This window comes from Labeo rohita, unplaced genomic scaffold, assembly GCF_022985175.1.
Source record: "Labeo rohita strain BAU-BD-2019 unplaced genomic scaffold, IGBB_LRoh.1.0 scaffold_205, whole genome shotgun sequence".
Classification (NCBI taxonomy): domain Eukaryota; kingdom Metazoa; phylum Chordata; class Actinopteri; order Cypriniformes; family Cyprinidae; genus Labeo; species Labeo rohita.
The window spans coordinates 78,653-103,941 of NW_026128275.1; the positions used below are offsets into that span (position 1 = coordinate 78,653).

General features: G+C 36.7%; 2 protein-coding genes across 8 annotated transcripts in view; one reads left to right on the top strand and one right to left on the bottom strand.

Annotated features, from left to right (window-relative positions):
• The window catches only part of LOC127159274 (membrane-spanning 4-domains subfamily A member 15-like), a 75,770-nt gene that overhangs the window by 40,509 nt on the left and 9,972 nt on the right, over positions 1-25,289 (bottom strand). The gene's annotated exons all lie outside the window — the stretch shown is intronic.
• On the top strand, positions 14,375-15,481 carry LOC127159276 (cystatin-B). Of its 2 annotated transcripts, none has more exons than XM_051102154.1 (3): positions 14,375-14,502; positions 14,912-15,019; positions 15,265-15,481. In XM_051102154.1, exons 1-3 carry the CDS (start codon positions 14,413-14,415, stop codon positions 15,394-15,396), a joined length of 330 nt encoding a protein of 109 aa, XP_050958111.1. In that variant the 5' UTR covers positions 14,375-14,412; the 3' UTR covers positions 15,397-15,481. The 2 variants fall into 2 exon arrangements, with proteins under 2 accessions (XP_050958111.1, XP_050958112.1); XM_051102155.1 differs by having other exon boundaries at positions 14,990-15,019.

Consider the following 25,289-nt stretch of genomic DNA (forward strand, 5'->3'; position numbering starts at 1 on the left):
TGCCACTGTGCCTAAATTTTGTTATAGTTCACACTGGTGCCACTATGAAGTTGCCCAACTGATAAGTGCTGCCATTAATGAGAAATGTGCATGGGGAATATTAAAAACTTCAAATGCTTCAAAAGCAGAATAAAATAATGATACTTGTTTGAACTGCATTGAACATTTAGCTTGGGCCAATTATAGCACAGGTGTGTTGACTTGCTTTTTGATGTGGGTTTGTTTTTGAGAGGTTTTGGAGATTCACCCAGTGTTGGTGAATGTTTAAGATTTTAGAGTTAATGTACATCATCTCACAATTCAAAAAAAGCAGTTCTCGTAGTCGTGAGATGGAAAACAAGTGTGTTATCCTTTTGTATTTATAGAGTGATTGTGTTATTAAAAATTGTCCCATTGATGTACATGAAGAAAAACAAACGTGGCAAACACAAACCTCATGCTTTTGTATAACATATTTCAGTTTATACAGTTGGATTTTCAGGTGCGTAGAATGTGTCTGTAATTAAATAAAGATTTTGTATGTGTTTCTTTTAGAAGCAAGAGGATTAAAGGGGTCCTGTTATGCTCTTTTACAAAGTCTTGATTTTATTTTGGGGGTGTAGTAAAACATGCTCTCATGCTTGGTTATTTTTCACATAATTTACGTTATTACAATCAGTGTTGGGGAAAGCTACTTTTAAAAGTAATGCATTACAATATTGAGTTACTGTCATGTTAAATCAGACTGGATTCAGTTTGCGAGGGTGCAATCAGTTTATTGACAATAGTAGATGAAAAAACAAACAAGACGTGAAGTGTGAAGTTGCACAAAGCTCCGGGTGGCACAGGGACGCGAATGGGCATCCGATCCTCCGGGGAAATAATCCAGAGCAATGGAGCGAACAGGAACAGGACCCAAGCGAGGAATGCAGAAAGCACAGCAACTGGAAACACGATCCTAACATGAAGACGGAAGACAACGATCTGACAACATAGGATGGAAAACACAGGTGTTAAATAGCAGACCCCAACAAGCACTAGCTGGAGCACAATCACGGTAATACTGCCACGCCCACACACACACTCCAGAAGCGCACACAGAGAGAGAGCGAGAAATGCGCCCGTGAACCCATGAACCGTGACAGTTACTCCCTAAAAAAGTAACTTATTATGTTATTTTTTTATGGAAAGCAATGTGTTACTTTACTTTTGCGTTACTTTTTAAATCTGGGGAGGGCTTGCTTGTTTGTTTTTAACATAAAAACTTATATTTTTGGCAAATGTGAAAGCCTTTTCACACCAAATGTCTCAGGCTTTGAGAAAAGTGAATTCATGTCTGTACAGTAGACCGCAGAAGAAAAATATAAACTCTTCAGCAATAAAAAAAAGGAAAACAAATGTTAGATTATCTTGAATAATTTTTTCTTATTAGTATGGTTGAATTGTATCATCGAAGGTCTGCAGCAAAGACATCGGTTAATAAAATGGTATTAAATGCATAAAGGGTATCTGTATTATTTAACATTTTTAATTATTAACATAATTATTGCAGGTTTGCATAATATTCTGAGTTGAATTTCACTGTTTTTATTCATTTTAAGGAATACTGAATCTGTTTTTTGTGAGTGAGATGAATTAATGCATGTTTATATTTATTCTAGAACTAACATCTTACTCCCAGTTTCTCTCAACATGGGGAAAGGAGAGCTTTCAATCAATAAATGGGGGAAAAGTAACTGGCGTTATTTATTTGAAAAAAGTTACTCAGATATTTTCTTGTCAATTAAAAAGTAATATGTTACTTTACTAGTTACTTGGAAAAAGTAATAATATTACGTAACTTGTGTTACTTGTAATGCGTTACCCCCAACACTGATTACACTGATAGCTTTCTCCCCAGCATGGCACAAATGGCTTGTGTAGTTCCGGGTTTGATGAAGAAAAAATGACGTGTTGTGACTGGCGAACAGTTTAGACGGTGTTTCAGTACTGCCATGCCTATAGCCAAAGCAGCTCTGTGTGCAACTGTTAGCGCAAGCTAGCCTGAAGTGATTCTTACATTTTAAATACGGATTTTCACTTACAAAAATGCATTGATTCGCTACAGGAGGCCTTTATTGACACACCCCCCCCAGTTACAATGTCTCCCCTCCTTACTGAATGTGTTCGTTTGAAAGTGAATGTAAAATGTGAAATAATAGCGCACATACTATAGCCATTTTTTTTTTTTCTTTTTACCTTTTTTTTTTAAAAAAAAAAAAAAACATTATACACTCAGATAGTCCTCGAGTTTTTTGGACATTCACACAAGGCCAGTAATTACTGAACTGTTTATAAAATTGAGAGGCCACAAATATTTGAACACCGAATTTACAAAAATCATTTTAGATTTAAGAACTGTTTCAACATTGCATCAACTACTGATGAGCACATTAATTTTTATTTGAATAATTGCTCAGTGGGTTATTTAATCGTATACTACTATGTCTGTGAAATGCTTTTGTCTTCCAAACATATTAAAATGCATAAATTCACATTATTTACATTTTATTTACATTTAATGCAGGCATTCCCAAACTTTTTTTGTCATCTGGACCTCTTTTACCTAATATTTTTTTTTAAGTACAGTACTCCTGAGATGTTAACAATTCTCTGTCATTGGTTAATGGTGACATGGGATGCAGGTAAACATGTCAAAAAGTAAGTGTTTTATTTTGAATGCTGTTATTTGAAACATTTTATGATTTAATTAATTCTTGGCTTTTCATTAAACTCTCAAACCCCAAAGTTGAGGTTGGAAAGCTTTGACACTTGTACACTTGTGCATTTAGCACCCAGAAATACAAAAGCGCTTCATTTTGTACCGAATATTGATCTTGCCAGAATTTAAAAAAATATATTTTTTATGCATTTAATTTTGACCTTTTTTTTTTTAACAAATCTCAAATTAAAATAAAATAAATAATGCTTTTATTCAGCAGTGATGCTTTAAACTGATTTGAATTTCTTTACTGACAGTAAAGACATGTATAATGTTACAAAAGATTATTTTGAACGTTCTATTCATCAAAGAATCCTGAAAAATAAAATGTATCAGTTTCCAAAAAATATGAAGCAGCACAACCTTAACAATGATAATAATCATAAATGTTTCTTGAGCAGCAAATCAGCATGTCAGAATGATTTCTGAAGGATCATGTGACACTGAATGATGCTGAAAATTCAGCTTTACATCACAAGAATAAATGACATGTCACAATATATTCACATAAAAAACAGTTATTTTAAATTGTAATAATATTTCACAGTATTACTGATTTTACTGAATTTTGATCAAATAAATACAGCCTTGGCAAGCATAAGAGACAAAAATCTTACTTAAACTTTTAAATGGTAGTTTATTGATGTATTTATATGAATTGATATGTATTTAATATTATGGAGAAAAAAAAAAAACTTTTAAGCTAAAAAATTTTAAAATGAGTTTGTAATGCATCATGTTGAACAACTAAACTACAGTTGCAATTGTGGCAATTATGGCTCTTTCCATTCTTGTAGATACCAGTGAATCTCATGTCGTTTGAGTAAACAGACTTGTGTAACTCTTGCCTGAAGACATTTATAATGTGCCAAAGGCCTTCAGAGATCGAGAACTATGTGTTTGGTTCAGCAAAAGGATGAAGAAATATTAAAAACCTTCATTATTGAAGAGTCCACTGAGCCAAAGGACTCACTCTGATCCACTGGCCCTCCAAGAGCCCGACGGACACGTTTAACACTGGGATGTCTGTTACAGAGCCGGAACCGGAGGTTTGCACACTAGTATGTGGTAGGAAGGGAAGTGAATTTGAAATTTTGCCCGTTCCAGCTCCATCATGTCTTTTCTAGAAGACTTTTGGATCTCAAAGTGTTTGTGTGGCTTCAGTGAAGTACATTATGGGAATTAAATTAAACAGAAGCTTGAGATGAGCATTTTTCTGGTGATGTAAGTGAAGAAAGAGAAAACATGCCGTCTGTAGCAGAAAAATAAAAAGGTAAAACAAAGGTTTGTTTTCCATTTAGTCCATTTCACAAAAACAGGAACTGCTTCTTTTGATGTGCAAAACTCTCAAAATCCTAAACATTTACAGTAACTTACTGGACAAATCTCACAAAAGCTGTCAAAATCTTGTCAAGGTCATATCTTACCCCAAAATGAGCAGAAAGAAATAAGCAATAATATTTTGCTTAAAGAAAATTAAGCAGATTTTTCATATTTTGGCATTATTTTCATGACAATTAAGCACATTTAACTATTAAATTCTCATTACTGTAATACAAACAAAAACACATTATATAAATCATTATATAAATATTTATACATTACAGCCTTTATGCTTATGGATTTTTTAATGCACTTTTTTATATTTTAATACAGTTAAACTGTGCTTAAAATTACCTTGAAATTAATGTCAATGTCACGAATCTGGTCGGTGCTCTGCGGACCGCTCACCACCAGATGTCACTCTCACCTTTCCATTGCACTCTGACTGTTACCTCGCACTTCCGACTGCATCTCCCATCCTCCACCGCACTGATTGCGTCAGCCCCCGTGACCAATCAGGCTTCCTATAAAGCCCCGGACTTTCCCAGTGCAAGTCACGGATTGTTGTATTGTTGTTATTCCCATTGTTAGCGTTTCCTAGTTCCTTGTTCTTGTTCCTAGTTCCTAGTTTTTGTTCTCCCGCCTGGTTATTTCGTTTTCGACTGCCTAGCCGCCTGCCCTTTGGATTATCGCTTGTTAAAAGGATTATTCTCTTGGTCTTGCCTGCGTTTCACCTGTTGCTCCTGTTTGACCCTGCCTGCTCAACTATGTATCTGTCTCGTCCATTGAATAAAGGCTCGCACATGGATCCGCTCGCCTCTCGTCTCTCATTGCCCGTTACAGAACAATCCGTCACAACAGGATCCAGCAGCTTTCACCCCGGACATTCATCTGATATGGACACGGACAGAATTCTTTGCAGGATCAAGCAAGGACCACACACACTCAAACAATATACCCGTGAGTTTCTGGCCATAGCAGATTATTCCACCCTCCCGGACTGTATAATTATAGAGGTTTTCTGCGATGGCGTAAATCAGCCTTTAAGGGCGAGGCTGAGACGCGAGGGTCCACGGAATTTATGAACTTTGCCTTATTGTGTGTGGGCTCGCCGTGTACCGTGGGGGTCGCGAAGGAGGAACGCGACAACGTGGACATGGCAGCCGCACATTCCTCTCGCAGATTGGCAGTAACGCCGGATCACGACGCCACAAACAAGTTTTCCGCCTGGATCGCTTGTGAAATGGCGGCCGTGTCGGAGCGTGCCCTAGCTATGGCAGTGTCAGCAGAGTCCGTGTACAAGATGATGACGGCGGCGCCAGTGCGCGCTCACCAGATGGCGTGGATGGCGGAGCCCGTTCACAAAATGGTGGCGAAAATGGAGCTCCGTCACGTCACAGCTGCTATACCAGAGCCGTATAGAGTCACAGCTGCATTTCCTGAGTCAAGTCAAGTTTCCAAGTCAAGTCAAGCTGCAGCTGTATTCCCTGAGTCAAGTCAAGTTTCCAAGTTAGGTCAATTTACAGCTGCATTTCCCGAGTCAAGTCAAGTTTCCAAGTCAAGTCAAGCTGGAGCTATGTTTCCTGCGTCAAGTCAAGTCAGAACCGCTCTTAAGGCAAGTCAAGCTAAAACTGTTTCCTGTTTCAAATCAAGCCAGAACTGTTGTTCCTGTGTTAAGTCAAATTACAGCTGTCGCTTCTGTCTCAAGTCAAGTTACAGCCATCTTTCCTGAGCCACTGCACAAGATGGCTGCCACGCCAGAGCCACTGCACAAGATGGCCGCCGTCTCCGAGCCACTCCACAATATGGCTGCCATTCCAGAACAGAGTCAGGTCAGGACACAGAGTAAAGTCAAGACACAGCTGCCGTTCTCCACGAGTCAAGCCAGGTCACAGCTGTTCCCCACGAGTCAAGCCAAGTCACAGTTGTTCCCCACGAGTCAAGTTACGCTACAGCTGTTGTTCCTGAGTCAAGCCATGTTGTTCCTGAGTCAAGTCACGTTACAGCTGTTGCTCCTGAGCCAAGCCATGTTGTTCATGAGTCAAGTCCCGGTACAGCGGATCTCCATGAGCCAAGCCAGGTTATAGCAGATCCTCATGAGCCAAGTCAAGCTGCTGCTGTTATTCCAGTTATGCGCTGTTATGCACCTCCTGTTCCGCCCTGGCGGGCCTCGGCGCCTCCTGCTCTGCCTCCGGTTCCGTCCTGGAAGTTCCCGGTGCCTCCTGCTCAGCCCTGGAGGGCTCCTGCCCCTCCTGCTCTTCTGTTTGTCTCCTCTGTCCCTGCTCTCCCCAGGTCCCAGCCCATGACGCAGGTCCCTGCTCCGCCCTGGAGGGCCCTGGCGCCTCCTGCTCCTGCCTCAATCACCGGGCCCTCCACATGGACCTGGCCCTCCAGCCCTCGCCCTGTCTCGCTCCCGCCCCACCGCTCCCCTGGACTGTTGTTTCCTTTGAGCAACTGGAAGCCGCTCCTTAAAAATAGATAAAGTAAAAGCTCTATTTTCTTTATGCAAAACATAATTCCTTATTTATCTTTTGATTGATTTGGATATGTTTTTGTGAGATCACAAGCATCATCAGAGCAGCTGCATGTTTGCAACCTGAAGGAATATTGATTTTGAAGAGATATCTACTCTTTTATGTCTGTTTTTATCAGTTCAAATATAAATGTGAAACATCTGACCAAGATGCTCATTCAGATTGAGTGAAGGAACAGAAGTGTAGTTTTCTGTAGTTTATTGCCCATATTTCCTTCTGTGCAGGACTGATGATTGTAATGAAGTTTGACAAAAATGTGTGTGAGTTTTAAGCGTGTTTGTCTTTGAATGAAGTTTAACTCTTATAGAGCTGTGGTGCGTTTGTCACTGAAGGAGAAACCACTGTCAGTCTGTAATACTGAACACACAATCACATTTACAACATCTCATCCATTCAGATCAGCTTCAGAAATCTTCAGGAATCATTCACTGCAGACATTTCCGTCATTATTTGCTCCCTCTTGTGTTATTTGTACTCGTTTGCTGAATTTTAAGCAGCTCCATACAACAATTCAGCCCACCAAAAGGATAAAAATACAGTTTTGTGTTTGTACTTGAAATATTACACAATATTATAGTGGGTCACAGTGACCTGTAACATGAAAAAGTGCATGAATATTCTTAAAAAAATGTCTCATTTTGTGTTCTAAATGTACAAAATAAATCATATAGGATTGGAAAAACATGAAGACAAGTAAAAATGATAAAATGTTCATTTTGAGATAAATTGTCAGGTTTTTGTAAAACACTCCTCGCTTCACACAGTGAACTGACTCTTGATAGTGATTATTAGTTATTTGTTGAGAGAATTATTTATCTAGCATCAGTTTTGCCTTTCTGTTTATGAATTCAGCTTTAAATAGGCTGCTGTTTTTGTTAAAGAGAAGCTTTTTCTTCACATGAGGATGTCGGAGCGAAACACACATGTACAGCTGCACTGCATGTACATTATGTTTGTTTCTGCTGGAACTGTGAATGAACTTTTGTTGTGTTGGCATGTAAATATGTTGTTAAATTATTTCTTGTTTGCCATCGTGATACATCACGGTTTATCAGCTAAAAGGCTGATTCTTCTGTACAAACATTAAATGCCAGTGAACACACGATTGTCTTGGTGTATGATTTGTTTTCACATATCATTTGATTTTAAGAAGGTAAATAGGATTTTGTTTTGTTATTACTGAGGATATTATCAGTAGTTTATGAGGAGGAGAAAGGATTTTGGATATATTGGTGTTTAGCATGCTTTAATGATGTCTATAGGTGCAAAATAATAGTTACAGATATCACAAAATATTAAAATTATTAGTAATGAATATAGTATTATTTGCTCACATTTTGCACATCTTAGTTTTATAGGCACACCATAAAATGTCTTTGTCATATCGATCTACAAGTTGCTAATAATTGTAAGATGACATGGTTGATGCTGGTTGATGATCTGATGATACTGAGATGAAACTCAAGCAGACTGGAGAAGATTGATGGAATGTTTCATTTGTTGGTGTAATTTAAATTTATTTTGTCTTATTTATTCATCACGGTTTTATGCCTTCATATTTAATCTCTCTTCCAGCTTTTCTTGTGATTTGCTCCAGACATGAATCTCAGGTAAGTATCAGTCTTATTAAATTTGGTTAATGACGGTCAACTTCTAAATCTTGTCCACTTTGCAGCTTATTTCAACAAAGAACTGCCACAAATAATGAGAAGATCATCTGACAAATGTGTAAAACCACAGTTTTTATTGCATGTTCAGCTAAGACGGCGGAATAAAGCATTATGAACGCTCAACTGACATGTGAGTAAAGACCATGACCTTTATAGTTATTCCTTACAAACAATGATTCAGATATGGCATCACAGATCTCTGATCTGTCTTTTAGTGTGTCAACTCAAGGACATTACGTCAAAGTCAAACATTAAGTCAAACATTTGTGCATTTTTAGGTGAAAAAAAGCATAACTTAACGAGTGAAAGTCTGATGTTGTCATTTTGTCACTATGCTTGAGGAAACAAAGTTGCTGACTTGCTTACAATTGAAAATATTTAAGGGCAATTCATAATGTAGGAAATCAGTGTTCCTGACTATTTTCATTGACTGAAAGAATTACATGACACAAAATGCAATATTTCTTATTCTATTGTAGTTACACTTGTGCATTTTGCACCCAGAATTACAAAAGCGATTGATTTTGTATTGAATATTCTAAACCTAAAACTGATTTAATTCCTTTCATGGCGTACATGCAGCCGATTGAAGGAACATGTTACATGCAATGCTGGTAAACAAACATTTCCAGCGAATATTAAGCAATCTGACACAGTTCATATTTTACTTACACCCTCAGACAACGCTTAACACAACAAGCATTGATTGTAACAAACCATTACAATTTTTTTTTACTGTGTCAACTCAAAAGACGTTATGTCAATGTTAACCATTAGGTCAAACCTTTGTGCACTTTTAGGTGAAAAAAGCATAACTTAACGAGTGAAAGTCTGTGGTTGTCATTTTTCACTGTATGCTAAATGACACAGAGTTGCTAACTTGCTTACAACTGAAAATATTTAAAGGACGGCATTTAATCTAAAAAGGCAATTCATGATGTAAGAATGTACCTGACTAATTTCATTGAATGAAAGAATTATATGACACAAAATGCAATATTTCTTATTCTGTTGCAGTTACACTTGTGAATTTAGCACCCAGAAATACAAAACTGCTTCATTTTGTACAGAACATTCTAAACAATTCCTTTCTTGGTGTACCTGCAGCCTGCTGGAGAAACCGTTATGTGCAGTTCTGGTAAACAAACATTTCCAGCGAACATCAGATACATATCTGATACATGCACAGTTCATATTTTATTAACCCCCCCTTAGAAAACACTTACGCAATAATCATTGATTCTAACGAACCATTACAAATCTTGGCAAATAGAGTCATTTCTCACAGTCAGACCACCTGATATTATTTTTTATTTTTTTCATGCTGGCATAACAGCCCATTAATGCATAGTACATTACTACTATTTTCCTTAATGATGTCACTTTGTGTGTGTGCGATTCTTTTTTACTCAATTCTTTAATGCATGTGTTCATTACTATTAAATGATCAGGAGACTATAGAATCATGACATGCAGTTTATAACTGTTTGTTTATAGATATATATTATCTTTCCACAGAGTTCTGTCAACTCTGACTGCCTTTACAGTTGCTTTAAATAAGAATTTATTTTATGGCAAAAATAATGTGAGCTATAAAGTGTGTGGGTGTGTGAGTATGTGCTTGTTTATGCCACATTGCAGGGACCAAATGTCCCCACAAGGACAGTAAAACCTGAAATTTTGACACAAGGGAAATAAATGATTTGTGTAACAATGCAAACAGGTTTTCTGTAAGGGGTAGGTTTAGGGTTAGGGTTGGGTTACGTGGATGGAATATATTGTTTGGTCAGTATATAAGTAATAGAAGTCTATGGAAAGTCCCCAGAATTTACAGAAACAAACGTGTATGTGTGTGTGAGTGTGTGTGTCGATTTAGGTGAAATCAGAGGTCAAAATAAATTAAATAAATTTAGAATAACTAGAGCAAACACATATTTTTGATATAACAGTAAATAGATTTAGTTCATGCTTTGACATGACTATTCTGAAGCTAATGTACAAAAAGACTCAACATGCTACTTCTTTTTAGTCTTCAGACTACAGGTAGATAATTGTGAGATATACTTGAAATTGGAAGAAAAAAAGTCAGCTGCGAGATTTAAACTCTCAATTATGAGAAATAAAATCAGAATTGCGAGAAATAACGTCATAGTTATGACCTTATATGTCAGAATTGTGACTTTATTTTAAGAAATTGTTTGTCTTTTTCCGTTTGGACTTTATATTGGGAATTTATGTCTCTCAATTCTGAGAAAAGAAGTCAGAATTGCAGGAAAAGTTAAGAATTGTGAGGTAAAAATGCACAATTACCTTTCCTATCTTTACAATCTTTAAAAACAGGGTCAAACCTAATCAATGTCATTCCTGTTACCCACGTCAAACCTGTTACTCTAAAAAGTAACAGGTTTGATGATTTCAAGCAAATTTGCTAATTGCTAGCTAATAGTCAAGTTCACAAAAGCACATATTGTACACTTTGAAAGGATTTTTTACTTGTAGATATTGATTATACTAATGTAAGAAATAATTGTTTAAATTTACATTTAAAAAATGGTAACAGGATTGACATTGCATGATGGGCGACACATAAATGCCAGAATTAAAGAAATATTTTTTTATGTATTTAATTTTGATTTATTTTAATTTGTGCTTTACCATCTAATGCAAGATTTAATTACAGCTTTACCATCTAATTATAGATTTAAAAAAAAAAAAAAACAGCATACATTTGAGAGACATGTTCTTAACTGTGACATAAATAACAAATGCATAAATGCACATGCAGGGTTTCTGCACCTTTAATCTCTTCTGAATTTTATCATGTTGTATTAACTCTTCCACAATCTCATATATCTACTGTTTGCCATTCACTGCTCATCTGCTGAAGCTCCTTCTGCACCTGTACTTTTTCCACACTCATTTTGCACTGAGGTGAAGTTGGATTGTGCCCCTGAAAAATCTCCTATTTGTTGTGGTCATTAAAAATCAAATTTACATTTGAATGAACAAAATTCATGTCAAGAAGAGAGAGAGAGAAACGGCAAAGCGGGATGGCCAAGCTAGGTCAGTGGTGGCCACTGCGACCCCCCTAGTGCGGTCCCTGAATTCATGACAAACTTACTGATACATATTTTGTATCAATGGCAAATAAAGAAATATTCTCTGGCAGGAGTTTGGGTTGGCCAAAGTGGGTAGTACTGATGAAGACCGTTTAAGCACGATCTGTCTGAACATGTCATCACACAAAAAGCTTTTCTCTTGAAGTTCGTGTGAGAAGTAAAATAAACAAATAACTGTTTGTGTGAGAAAAAGCCCAGATTAGTCAAGTATCGTTATTTATGGTTAGGTGTCATAAACATCTCACCACAGGTGTTCAACAAATTCAGGACCATTTTGGTTCTACAAAACATTGCAAATTAGAGTTTAAACACAACAGTTTACACCAGTGCAGTGTTTCAAAGGTTACAATGCCAAATATGTACAGTTGCAATCACAATTATTTAACCCCCTTTGTCCTTTACAAATACAAGTTTTTCTGGAGATCAGGACTTTATAAAACTTGCATATGTAACGGATTACTGGCATATTAAAAGTAATAATGTCAATATATAATGTAATATTTTTGAGTTCTAGGCTCATAATTATTCAACCCCTTTTCAGCATTGCTGTTTTTAGTTAATTATTTGAATGGTGGGGAACAAAATAGTCTTAAAACACAATTAAACCTTTAGAAACTCTATTAGAAAACAGAATTAGCTTGATCTACATACAGTTAGCCTATTCATGTACTGAAGTTTGAGTAGCAAATATGGCAAAGTCAACAGAGCTCTCACAAAAGCTATAGAGGAAAAATAATTTTATTACTTTAGAAAATCTAAGGCGATATGAAGATTTCCAAGACATTAAAATTTCCTAGAGACACAGCTGGCAGCCTTATTCCTTAGAATAAAATGTGTTGTACCAGAAAACCTATCAGGGTGTTGAAGAAAAAAGCACAATATTATACAATGTTTGATCAGAACAACTGAGGAAAAACCTGCAATATACAGCCAAAGACTTGCAAGGTGACCTGCCAAAAGGAGGAAAAACATTTCAATGCAGTGTATAAGAAGAACAGCAGACAAGTTTGGCCTTCATGTTGAGGTTTCTTGCTGAATGCCACTCTTGACCAAGAAGAGCAAAATGGGCAACTGGAACATGCTAAAATTCATTTGGATAGAACTGTGGAGTGATGGAAGAATGTTTTATGGAGTGATGTGACCAAATTTGAACTTTTTGGACCCATGGATCAGCGGTATTTCTGGTGCAAAAAAGGAAAAACTGATGAGCAGAAGAACACCATCTCCTGTTACAGTCCTGTTATGGGGTTGTTTTACCGTAGCAGGAAGTGGAAATCATGACCGTGTGAAGGACATCATAGATTCTTTGAAGTATCAGGTCATTTTGGCAAGAATTGTGATGTCTTTGGTGCAAATACTGAAGCTGATGATCAATGGACTTTCCTACAGGACAATCATCCCAAAGTAAACATCCAAATCTACTTATGCTTGGTTCAGGGATCAGTCATAGAATGTACCTGAGTGGCCTGTTCAGTCTCCAGATTTAATTCTCATTGAAAATATTTGGTTGAATTTGACAAAAGTAGTGGCATAGTCAGGTAAGGAATTGTTCTATGACATGTATGCATGAGTTCACATACACCACCAGAATTCAATTTTAGTCTGCTATGGGTAACACTAATGCTTTATCAGGACAGGACCGACCTGTTTATTGTCATTGTATTTTTTATTTTTTTCTTGTGAAATGACACTTTGAGAAGCAGCATTGACAGATTCATTACAGATGTGTCAAACCACTTGGATTAACAGCCTCAAAATTCCTATTAACTTTTCAAACAATAAAGAACATTGATGGCCAGAATCTGATATGACAAAAAGTGTGTTGTGATTAAAAACTGACAAACTGGTTCTGTACAGGATTGAGACACACAGAGCAGATCCTGAGCCAAACGGTGTTCTGCAAACCTCTTTAAACGCACAGAGACCTATAGTGAAAAACAGTAGTTGAAGCATGTGGACTTTTTAACCCCTTTTAATCATGATTTTTTTCACTTACTTTTAAGCGGTGCTACAATGTGCCTAATCAAGTTTGCAAATGCTTTCAGATGGAGAGTAGGGGAGCACAGGGCACAAACTAAGGCAGGGTTAATTATGTATTTCCACACATGCTAGCATAATAAAATGTACAGTATTTACTTGTTGCCGTATTAACACTATATAGAGAAAAAAGTGTGCCAAAATTCTAAAATCTTTTCAAGATATCACTAAATATTTATTTTGCTATAGCAAAAGTAAAAAAGTAATTTTTTCATCTCAGTTTTTAGAATTAACTTAAAATTAGACAAATCTGCTATTGTTTTAATCTCCATTCATCTCCATAACCAATACCTGTAATACTGAACACACAATCCACACACAACCTCTCATCCATAAAATCTGCTTCAGAAAACTGACACTAAACAGAATTCACTCCGCTTCAGTTTGAAAATCTTTAAAAGATCACTAAAAGGCAATTTGTGACATAAGAAATCATTACTTTACAATGGGGTGAAAAGTGTACCTAGTCAATTTTATTCACTGAAAGAATTACATAATACAAAATGCCATATATTTTTTCTTCTGTTATACAGTTACACGTGCATATTGCACACACTGAGACAAAAGCACTTCATTTTGTGCAGAACATTGTAAACCTGTTTTAAAACTTTCAATTCAGTCGACCTCATACACATGAGGCTAAATGTACCAATTATTTCAAGGGCACAAAACACCAAAATCTTTTACTATAGAACAAAAAAGACCAATATATAAATCACATATAAAATAACATTGAAAACCTGCCCTCAATTATTTGTTATTATTTAAAAAAATAAAGGTTGGCCCATTACAGTTACATCATTATATATCATATATACATGTCTTTACTTGACCTAATATTAATTATTGTTGCCACATTTGTGCCAGCACTTCCCACAATTCTTCAGGTCACATGATCTTAACTTTAAAAGTGCTGTATGTCGTTCCTGTAGTCAGACTGATTGTTAACACTTAAGCTTCTCTGCACTGATCATCAGCACACTGCAGTAATGTCAGAAACTGAACTGGACAGAAACACACTTGGAGGCTGGAGCACAGTAAACCCGGTCACTCTAGAGGTGATAAAGATTTGCTTTGAGGTACGAGATACAAAATCACTGATATATTAAACACACTGTTGTTATGGGGTAGTAACCTGTTGTCTGTTTTGGTGCTGTAATATTCTTTGTTATAAAATTAATTGTTTGTTGTTGTTGTTTTTTTAGTTTTCACTTAAATTCACAGTTTTTTTTATGTCCATGTTCCACTATATGAATGATATGTGTAACTGCCTGCTTTATGCAGTAAATTCAGATTTAATGATATACAGATGAATGATCACTCTTAACTCGTCAAAATGGGTGTCCAATATTCAAAACATGTCTAAAATGCATTTTTATGGATAAAAGAAAAAAATAGTTTACTAATGTAGTTAACTTCATTAACTGTTAACAAATAGTCTTTATTGTAATGTGTTACCATAATAGCAGTGCTTATCTGTTTATTTAGGTGAAGCAACTGATTCAGAAGAGGGTTGAAAAGGAAAATGATTTAATGATCTACAATCCTTTGCTCTATGCTTCTCAGATTGTGAATGGGACCAACTATGTGGTCAAGGTAAGTGAGTGTTTTTGTTTGTGTTTTTATGCATTGTGAGATTGTGAATTCATCACTGAAAGTCAAGGCACAATTTGTATATGACTGTATATCAACTAGCCAACTGTGGTGGTATGATGTGTCAAGTAACTTGTCCGTCCTCTAAGTTACAATGCATCAAGTCAGGCTTCTTTTCTCAACTTTAAGAACCTTTTACTCAACATTTCTCAACTTGGTCTATATTAAAGTTGCTTTGTCTCTGTCAGGTGTTGCTTAGTTTGGATGGACTGTGTGTTCACATGAAGATATATCAGTCTCTTGACTGTGATGGAGCGAAGCTGAGTTTGATTGAAATCCAGTTCCCAAAAACCTTTGATGACCCACTGATCCCCTTCTGAAGAGTTAGTCTTTATCTAATAACAGACACATTCAATGAGCTGCCATACTGAGAACTGCTGAAATCAATTCATTCCTCAATATTAAACTCTGTATTCACACTCTCCAGTGTCAGTTTGTTTACTGTAAATGTGAACAATATCAAACTCACTTCACAAATTTAGATAAGGGTCTGGCTGCAGACATGCATTGCATTTTCAGACCTGCACTCTCAAACACCTTCACTTCCGTCTGACTTCACTTGCAGTCTTTTTTATTTTTATTTTTATTTTTGTTTTATTTTCTTTTCTTTTCTTTTTTTTTTTAATTGAATCTCTCAACATTTTACAACCGTAGCCAGGTGGTAAAGACAAGGAAAAAGAAACTAAATTACAATGTCACTTGCAATGACCTCTTGCACTCTCTGCTACCTCACTTGCAGTCCATGCAAATCGTGCATGTTTCCTATGGAGACAAGACGTTTGGTGGTTAAACGATTAAAACTAATTTAATAGCAGAACGTACAGGGTCCTGCAAGTCAACTGTAGGAGATAAAAACAAGAGCCGCAAAACCGTGGCCACAGAACAGCTGAATATGAACGCAATGCACAAAGTCTCTCATTTTCCTCCATAGAAAACCATTAACACTTAATATGGCTTAGATAGAATAAGTGCAATTGAAAATCAATTTGATACATAGTTTATTAATTTAATGTGTTTCAAGGCAAGCATATGGCCGTGAATACAATGTGCAAACTTTCACTTTTATACCTACTTGGCCAACAAACGCTTAATGTGGCAAAACGAACTAAAATGATAAAGACCAAATTCAGTATAAACCTTATTGTTGACAAACTATATACCAGCAGATATGAACGTGCAATAAGAAATGCATTAAGTGATATTAATGCGTGTTCAGTCTTTCTGCAAAGCTCACTTAATTTATCAGGATTTAGTTTCAATTTTGTCTAGCTCCATGTTTAATCTGACTCCAATTTCAAGTAATCATTAAATTTACACTGTATTTCTAATCAAAAGCTGGTCACAAACATAAACTGTAAATTAATTTAGATATTTGGTCATTCCTGACATACCACACTTTCAATTATTCTTTCATCAGGGACCCGATGCTGCATTTATGTCTGAAGTTCATTTTACGTGGATCATACGATCACAAATTCACCAGTCTGATTTTCGTCAGAGGATATAGGTTGACTAAACACTTAAAATCTGCTGCCTACTGCTTGTTTTGGATAAAAAGTATAGTTAACTTAGTCATTTCCCATACAATTTGCTGAATCAGTGATAAACAGGAACCAAAAGATCACACAATGATATGCCTACTGCTCCATTCATCTGGGTGTCTTCAGTTTGTATATCCTGGCCATAGATTTGTGGTAAAGTCAACCACCACATGATCTACTAGTCATAATGATTTCAGAAGAAATCAGAATAAATCAAATATAAAATTTTATTTGTCAGGTAAAAAGTATCATGTCAATTACATAATTACACCATTTATCAAATGCTAAAACACTACAACCAGGCTTTTGAACGAAAATTTTAAAACCATAATGCTATTTTTTAAAAAGCACACCCATTTCCCTAAACTACAAACACTATTCCCCTGCTTTAACACGAGTCAGATTTGGTGAACTGTTACTGCAAATCTCTACACACAAATCCCTAAATGGCCAAAGTCAGCTTATGTTTTTTACTCAGTCACTTTGGTGCATTTCTCAGATCAGAAATTTAAATTCTCAAAACTACTTGTTCAGCCTCCACACCATCTAGTCACTTGGGCACATCATAAAATAGTTCTCATTCTTTTGAACAAGTTGAGCTTGCTTTGGTAGATTCATGCAACTGGTTATGTACATTATCAGCTGCTATTGTCATGTTACTCAAAATGTATTATATATATTATATAATGTATTATATAGTTCTATGTGCAATAGTCTTACCCCTCGAAACATGAGATCATGAGCTCATCGTCTAAATAATTAAATGCACTTTTTTTATCTAGATGTCATAAACTGTCAATCATATTTTCTACACATTTCTATTAGACTTTTTGTAAATTTGCCATGAATTGTTCAAGTGAATCTTGACTTTCACTAATGAAGAGAATATAGATCATCCAATGATAAAGCAGTTCTCTGAAATAGCTCAAAGGTAGTCAACAACCTTCAACTGGAAAACATATAGACAGAGGACAACACAAGTGTTACAAATTGACAGTGGACTTTCCTTTTCTTTTCTTTTTTTTTTGCCTTTGTGCCCATATTTCTTTTTATTTTCTATTTCATGACAATGTAATGTGTTTTTATTTTATGTGTTTTTATTTTTATTTTTTTGTCAGACCACTAGTAAAAGTGTAACTGTGAATCCTATCCAGGCTTTTTCAGTTAATATCCTGCATACAGTAATGTGTAATTTTGAAGAGAAGGAGAAAAAGGAGGAGGGCGACGACAACGTGGAAGGGAAAGGGCGAGAACACAAGCAGTCTCATATATTTTAGTTGCTGCGTGCCAGGGTTGGATCAGGCATGCAAGAGGATTTTACCCTGATTTTAACTGCCTGGCCGGGACCAATTTAGCCTGTGATGTTCAAGAGGTTCTTTGGCCTGTCCCAAACCAAAAACAGGATGCTGGGCCAGAAAAATATTTTTTGTTGTTGTTTGCTGTTTTGTTCTGTACTCTACATTACATTAAATTAAGGAATAAAACACTTGCAAATGCATCAATTTGTTGTGTTCATCATGTGAAAAGATTTTTGTTTCTCAGGCAACCGCAAGCAACAATTATTACCAGTAAAACGGTGTTGTAGTGTGTGTATTTTTGAGGGTTTGTGTGTCATATCTGAGAGCAAAGATTGTTTTTTCAGTAAGATTGAATTGTTTTGAGTGGAGAGCATCATTTTGACCTGAATATATGACTTTGGGGAATTGAGGGAACACCCCTTATGAGCAGAACACAATACTTCAAAAGTTTATAATTGACTGCAGTAAAACTGAGGCAATTTTACCAACCGCACAGAGACCTTTATTCTGGAATACATTTCTGGAAGACTGAATAACAAGTTCGGAGAAAGACAAACACAAAGTGATTTTGTTTTGTTCATTAGTATATATATATATATATATTTTTTTTTTTAAGTGGACAAAAAGTTGTTGCAATGTTTTTTTTTTTTGTTTGAAGGGCAGTTTGAACAGAGCAGTTTTTTTTTTTTTTTTTTTTTTAAATCTGATCAATTGGAAAATAATCATCCAATTATTTATTATTTATATTAATTGCAGCTCTGTGAATTTTAGTAGGGTCATGTCTTACAAAAGCACAAGGGCCTTATGTAAACCAGCTGCCAAATTATTTTGTGGAGAGGACAGGAGCTGCATGGTGTCAAGTCAAGTCACCTTTATTTATATACCGCCTTTAACAATACAGAATTGTGACAAGGCGGCTGTACAGTATTAAATAGGAAACAGTACATCAACAATGCCAAAGGCAACAGTAAACACTCACATTTTAGGTAAAGGTAGTTAATCAAAAACAATAAAATAAAATGCAATATTGTGTTAAGAGAAAGTGTCCCCAACTAAGCAAGCCAGAGGCGACAGCGGCAAGGAACCAAAACTCCATCGGTGACAAATGGAGAAAAAAAAACCTTGGGAGAAACCAGGCTCAGTCGGGGAGCCAGTTCTCCTCTGGCCAATGTTCCCGTGGTCTAGTGCCGACAGCCGACTTTACGTTTACGACTTTACGACAGCCGACTTTACGCCGAATTTACGTTACCCTATAATGATGCAAATCCACCCAGTAGATGGTATTTTCCTTTTTTTTCTTGCTACTGTATTATCCATATTGAAGTAGTATTTATGGGCGCAGTGCTGCTTTGCATTGTTTACAGCGGTAACCAAGGAAACACTACTTTTCCATAAGCACCACCTGCTGTCAGAGAGTGAATTTGCACTCTTAATCAACCAGTGTGCTATTCTCCTGCAGGTATTTTTTATGTAGCATAATTTCACAAAGATAAAGTTAGAACATTTTGTTTTTGCTTCAGATTTTGATATTGGATCAGAAACTGATCATGTATGTAGAATCATTCTTTGGATTGTAGGGCTGGACAATATGGCCAAAAATGTCTTAATTTTGGTCAATACGACCTTATTAATATTAATATATTAACTAATCTACAGTATAATATAGGCTGATTGTTCTTATAGATTAAAAGAAAAGTGATTCAGCCAGGATAAATATGAAAAGTGCTCAGAGTTGCTACAGACAACACTAAAACAGTGAGCAACAACAAAAACATGCTGCTGGAGACGGGGTTATTGAAAATACCAAATTTATTCTCTGCCAGTAAGAGGTGCTTTAGGAGTGGCAGAAACATCAGTTTCCCCAGTAACCCTTGTACACAAAGCAGCACTGAACTCATGAACACTACTTTATCAGATAAAATGCCATCAAAATATTTTCTAAAGACAGTCAGTTCCCTTCAAAGATACATTTAAAACAACCACATTTAGATTTTGAAACATGTACTTTTGTACATGTAATTTTCTGCAGTACTGGTAGTACCAAGTACAGACTTAGTTCAGTAATTGCTGATAGGCAACTGCTTTCAAACACTACTGTGAATATTTATGGCACTTTCGATGAACAGTGATATGTAATGGCCAATCAGAGGTGTTTAAGTTAGTCAGAATCCACTAATTTTTCACTTGACCCTTTTAAAGCAACGCTAAATTAAAATATTTAAAGGATTTTAAATATTTTTCTTTAATATTATTAGCATAAATAATGAAATGATTTAATTTATTTTTATTTTCAAATAGGTAAATAAAAATAATTTAATACTTCCAATATAATTAGTTTATTTTGCTATGGTACTGAAATTGGTTCTGAAAATCATTTGTTGTAATAATAATTAACAACTCATATTAAAGCGCTGATTTTATAGTTAAGTAGTGGCCAATAACTTTATGTTTTTAAAGACTTTTGGAGAAAGGAATATATTACTTTTTTCCCACTGTAAATAAAATATAAATGTCCTGGAAATGTCCTTGAAAAGTCCTGGAAAATGATCACTGAAAAAGAGTGGGAACCCTGTTTGTTGTTTAATGTAATAATGAGCATGGCAGTCATCATTTACTCCCAACATCTGAGATGCAGAAAACGCAGTGGATTTTTTATGAATCTTTGCAAATAACCTTTCCTAATAATTTGCTAGTTAGTAAGTTCAGGAACTGCTTTGTTTTCCTTCAAGCTTATAATTTGGCAGGATAAGAACTTCAGTACTGGACTGATACAATCACCATCTGGTCTTTCACTGATCAGTTCTTCATTCTTGAGACCTAAGTGTGAATGATCACTCACTACCTCAGACTGACCATGGTTTTGTTTTGTGCTGAGATTGTATTTTTGTTGTATTTGCTGATTTATGAATCATAAATATGATTTGTAAATTCTTTAAATATTGCTTTATTGGGTTGCAGGGTTCCAATGTCATTTATTTTGTTTGTTATTTTCTTTGTCTGTTTAAAGCGTTAGCTAGTTAGGGAAGATACATTTTTCTTTTCTTTTCTTTTGATGTGGTTAGAAAGAGGTGGTTGAGATTGGGATTTTGTTTATTGTGTTGGCCTTGTCAGAACCTGAAGTTTGCCCTGTCTGTTTTCTGTTTATATAATATGAATCATGTGTTACATTACACTAAAGAAATGGTACTTTGCATCGGAGCATTAAAAGTGCCCAGCAAACACAGAATGTTCCCCTAATATCCCCCTATTTTTTTTGGGAACCAAATGAGAACATTCTAAGAACATTCCCTGTAGGTTCTCTTTTTAATAACCTATAAAGAATGTTCCCAGAACGTTCCCTGCAGGTTATTTTTTGGTTTTATTTTTAGGTTTAATTTTGTAACCTAAAAAGAACTTTCCCAGAACATTCCTTGCAGGTTATTTTTAGGTTTTATTTTTATAACCTACATAGAACTTTCCCTGCAGGTTATTTTTAGGTTTAATTTTATTACCTAAAAAGACTCTTCCCTTTACTTTAGTCGTCATATCCATGTAAACTAATTAAAACTTTGCAGATGTTTCTGATTATTCTAATGCTGAAATATATAATTTTTTCATCATACACAAACTATTTTTTGCAGAATTTCATGTCTAAAATAAGCATTTAATAAAGTGTAGTCATCATATCATATCATAAGCACTGGGTTTGTTTGTATATTTTTTTACTGCGTGCCTCTGTTCTGCATGCGCTTCTCCAGCATGCGTTTAATCCTGTCTTCCACAGAAAGCGGTGCACTCGTATTTAAAAAATAATGGTCGTTTCTTTTACTGACTGACTAACATTCATTGATTGATCTCTTTGATGAATAATTACTTATAATTAATATATATAAGAGAGTAAATATTGTGATTTCAGGGAAATTTGACACGTCTAATTGAAGAGAACATGATGTTAATGGAGAAGATTTTGTGTACCTGGAGTAGGCCCTCATTCCCAGGGGGCACGGCTCACCTTGGGACTGGTACGCCAAGGTGATGGCATCCACCACCCAGTGTCTGAAGCTTTGTGTGCATTCCACGTAAATGCGCAAGGCACAGACAGGACACAACAATGCAAAGGCCAGGTCTCCCCCTTTGGGGGCAGCGCTTGCAGGTTCACCACCTGATCTCAAAAAGGAGTGGTGGGAACCTTGGGCACATAACCAGGCCCGGGTCTCAAAATAACATGAGGATCAGCCACACCGAACTCTAGGCATGATTCGTTGACTGAGAATGTGTGCAGGTCCCCCACCATCTTAATGGAAGTGAGCAAAATCTTGAAACAGATATTTTAGCTCAACTGAATCAAGTGGCTTAAAGGGATCCCTCTGTAATCCCAAGAGAACTATGAAGAGATCACAAGAAGGAATGAGTTCCTACAGATTTTTCTTTCAGTTCGATTAATATTAAAATAAAGTGATGCGTGATTAAGACACTCAGCGCTCTGATGCTGATGTTGTTGGTTCACAAAATCAATTGTCAATTAAACATACTAACATTTAAAAAAAAAAAAAACTATTTTATGAATTATGAATATGTTGGCTACCATAAGCTATAAATAAAGACTTTAGGTGACACTGGTCAAAAGTCTATCATAAACGCAAAAATGATTGTGTGGTTGGGGGTGTATTGGGGATTATTTCCCCACCAATGTCAAAAGCAAACCTATCCCTTATCACTTTGCAATAATAAAAATAACAGTGGCATCATGCAGATAATTCTTGTGTTTATTATAGTGCAACAAAGCCGTGTTTAAATGCTGATCTTATATAGGCCTTTTTTTTTGATAAACCAGACTGCCAGTAAGCGCACTGCTTTTGATGCACCGATGATAATAGCACCATTTATATTTTCAACCTCACATAACAATTATTAATGGAACAACAACGGGGTCATATGATGTTGCTAAAAAGAACAAGAAAAATAACATTATTTTGAGTATTTGGTGTAATGCAATGTGTTTATGTGGTTTAAAGTTCAAAATGCATTTTGAACTTTTCTGAAATGCATTTTTACAAAGCTCATCGTTCTGAAAAACAAGGTGTTCTCTGATTGGCCAGCTATCCGGTGCATTGTGATTGGATTGTGATTACCTCAAGTGTATGTTGGAAATGTTATGACAAAAACAGTAAAACCCATTATAAACAAGGCATTTGTTGCATCCAGTGAGGACATAATAACTACTGATTATAATGACTCATACTGTCTTTTTACGTGTTGTGTTGCGTCGTATTGCGCCTCGGAAACATAACACCATGTCTGAACTTGTGATCGTAGAAACAACAAACAACAAGCACTACTCTACACTGCTCAAAAATCATGTTTAAATAGTCAGTAGCAAATTCTTAAAATGTGAAAACGTACTTACGTTTGGTGGCTGCAACAATACTACAGCCGGTATAAAAAGTTACGCCTTCTTTCTTTGCATATACATTCGGGTGGTGTTATGCAAATCTACAAACACCGTGATGTAGATATGTGGGGGCGTGTTTGAACGAGCCATTTTAGGAAGGTGTGGCTGAGTCTTAACTTTTATAATAAATATCTTTTTGGGTTTGAGACTTTAAATGGTCATGAAACCCCTGTTTCAGCACTGGTTAGTTCTCACCACAGTTTTGAAAAATGCTGCAAAAGTGGGCGTGGTGCGCTGCAGAGCAGAGGGGGAAGAGGGGAGAGAGTCAACTTCAGATTCAGACTGTTTAGACAGTTTCATTTTGCTCCCATTGAGTTACCAAAACACAAATAAATGCAAAGGCATTTGCACTCTGCATCGAAAACATATATATGAACATGCTGTTGCACCTTTATTAACTTTTAAGGCTCATTTTGCAGCATTTATAATCCTTTAGATGGGTTGCGTCAAGGAGCTGTAAAAAAACGCTATTACACTCACTGACATTATATGAATGAATCGCGTTTACAAAGCAATCTCTCTCGATCCATGAATGTTTCTCTCAGTTAATATACACAATCTCACAGCCTAATGCGTCTGTCATACCAAATCAACACAGGCTGTCATGAATAATTAGGCAAAGCGTCTTCTCATAGGATAAGAAAACGACGCCTTATTAATAATTATGAGACACCAGCACATCATCGATGTACTATAGTCTGTTGCCATGTCACAAACTGACGTCAGCAAAATGTAGATTTTAAACCCAGAAGATGAAAATAGCGCAAAAAGCTCAAAATTAACCAGTTTTCTCCAACAATTAAAATTAACAGATACTAACATTGTCATCTATGATGTGGAACACAAACACCTTAGCTAAAATCTCAGAAAAAGTAGCCCAGGGTTTCATGAACCTTTAAGCTTTGCAACTTTACAGATCTTTTTTATGCATAAACAGCATATAAGACTCCAAAGACAAAGGAAAAAGCACCCATAGCGCGAGTAGAATGAGTCTTGACCCCCAAGGGAGAGGGGAGGTCAGAGGACTCGTAAGCAGTAGAAATGGCATCTACAATCCATCTACTAAGAGTTTCTTTAGAAGCTGGAAACCCCTTTTTAGGGGGGCCATAACAAACGAACAACTGTTCTGATTTACGCCACAGGGCAGCTCTGTGGACGTAGGCATCCAGGGCACGTACAGGACACATACAATTTTGCTTCTGCTGGTCGGGCTCCCGAAAGGGAGGAGGACAGAAAGCCTGGAGCACGACCGGCTGTGGTGCATTAGTGGGGACCTTAGGAACATACCCCGGCCTGGGGTAAAGGAAGGCTTTGATCATGCCAGGAGCAAACTCTAGATGTGAAGGGGCCACCGAAAGGGCCTGAAGGTCCCCAACCCGCTTGAGGGAGGTAAGTGCTAGCAGTAGCGCTGTCTTAATAGTGAGAAATCGAGCCGGTATGTCTTCTATTGGCTCGAAAGGAGGTTTACAGAGAACCTCAAGCACCACAGCCAGGTCCCAAGTAGGGACATGGGGTCGTGTCAGAGGCCTCAGCCTCAGCACACCGCGGAGGAAACGTATGACCAGGGGGTTTTTACCCACTGGCATGCCACCAAGAGGGGCGTGGTAGGCCGAGATTGCCGCCACGTAGACCTTCAGGGTGGAGTGGGCTAACCCTGTGGAGAAACGGGCCTTCAAAAAACTCCAGTACTGTACCAACTGGGCAGTTAGCTGGGTCTTGCTGGCGTTCTCCACACCATGAAGTAAAAAGTTTCCACTTCAGGGCATACAGTTTCCTCGTAGAGGGAGCTCTGGATTGGACGATGGTCTCAACAACCTCAGTTGAGGGACCGGAAGCTACGAGTTGTGCCCCCTCAGGGGCCACACCCACAGCTTCCACAGCTCCGGGCGGGGGTGAAGGATGGTGCCCCCCGCCTGTGAGAGGAGGTCCCTCCTGACGGGAAT

Excerpts from the sequence above, each read along its gene's own strand:
- LOC127159276 (XM_051102154.1), top strand. The coding sequence starts at position 14,413 with ATGTCAGAAACTGAACTGGACAGAAACACACTTGGAGGCTGGAGCACA. Across the intron at positions 14,503-14,911 it reads TGATAAAGATTTGCTTTGAG|GTGAAGCAACTGATTCAGAA; the intron begins GTACGAGATACA and ends CTGTTTATTTAG. Across the intron at positions 15,020-15,264 it reads GGACCAACTATGTGGTCAAG|GTGTTGCTTAGTTTGGATGG; the intron begins GTAAGTGAGTGT and ends TGTCTCTGTCAG.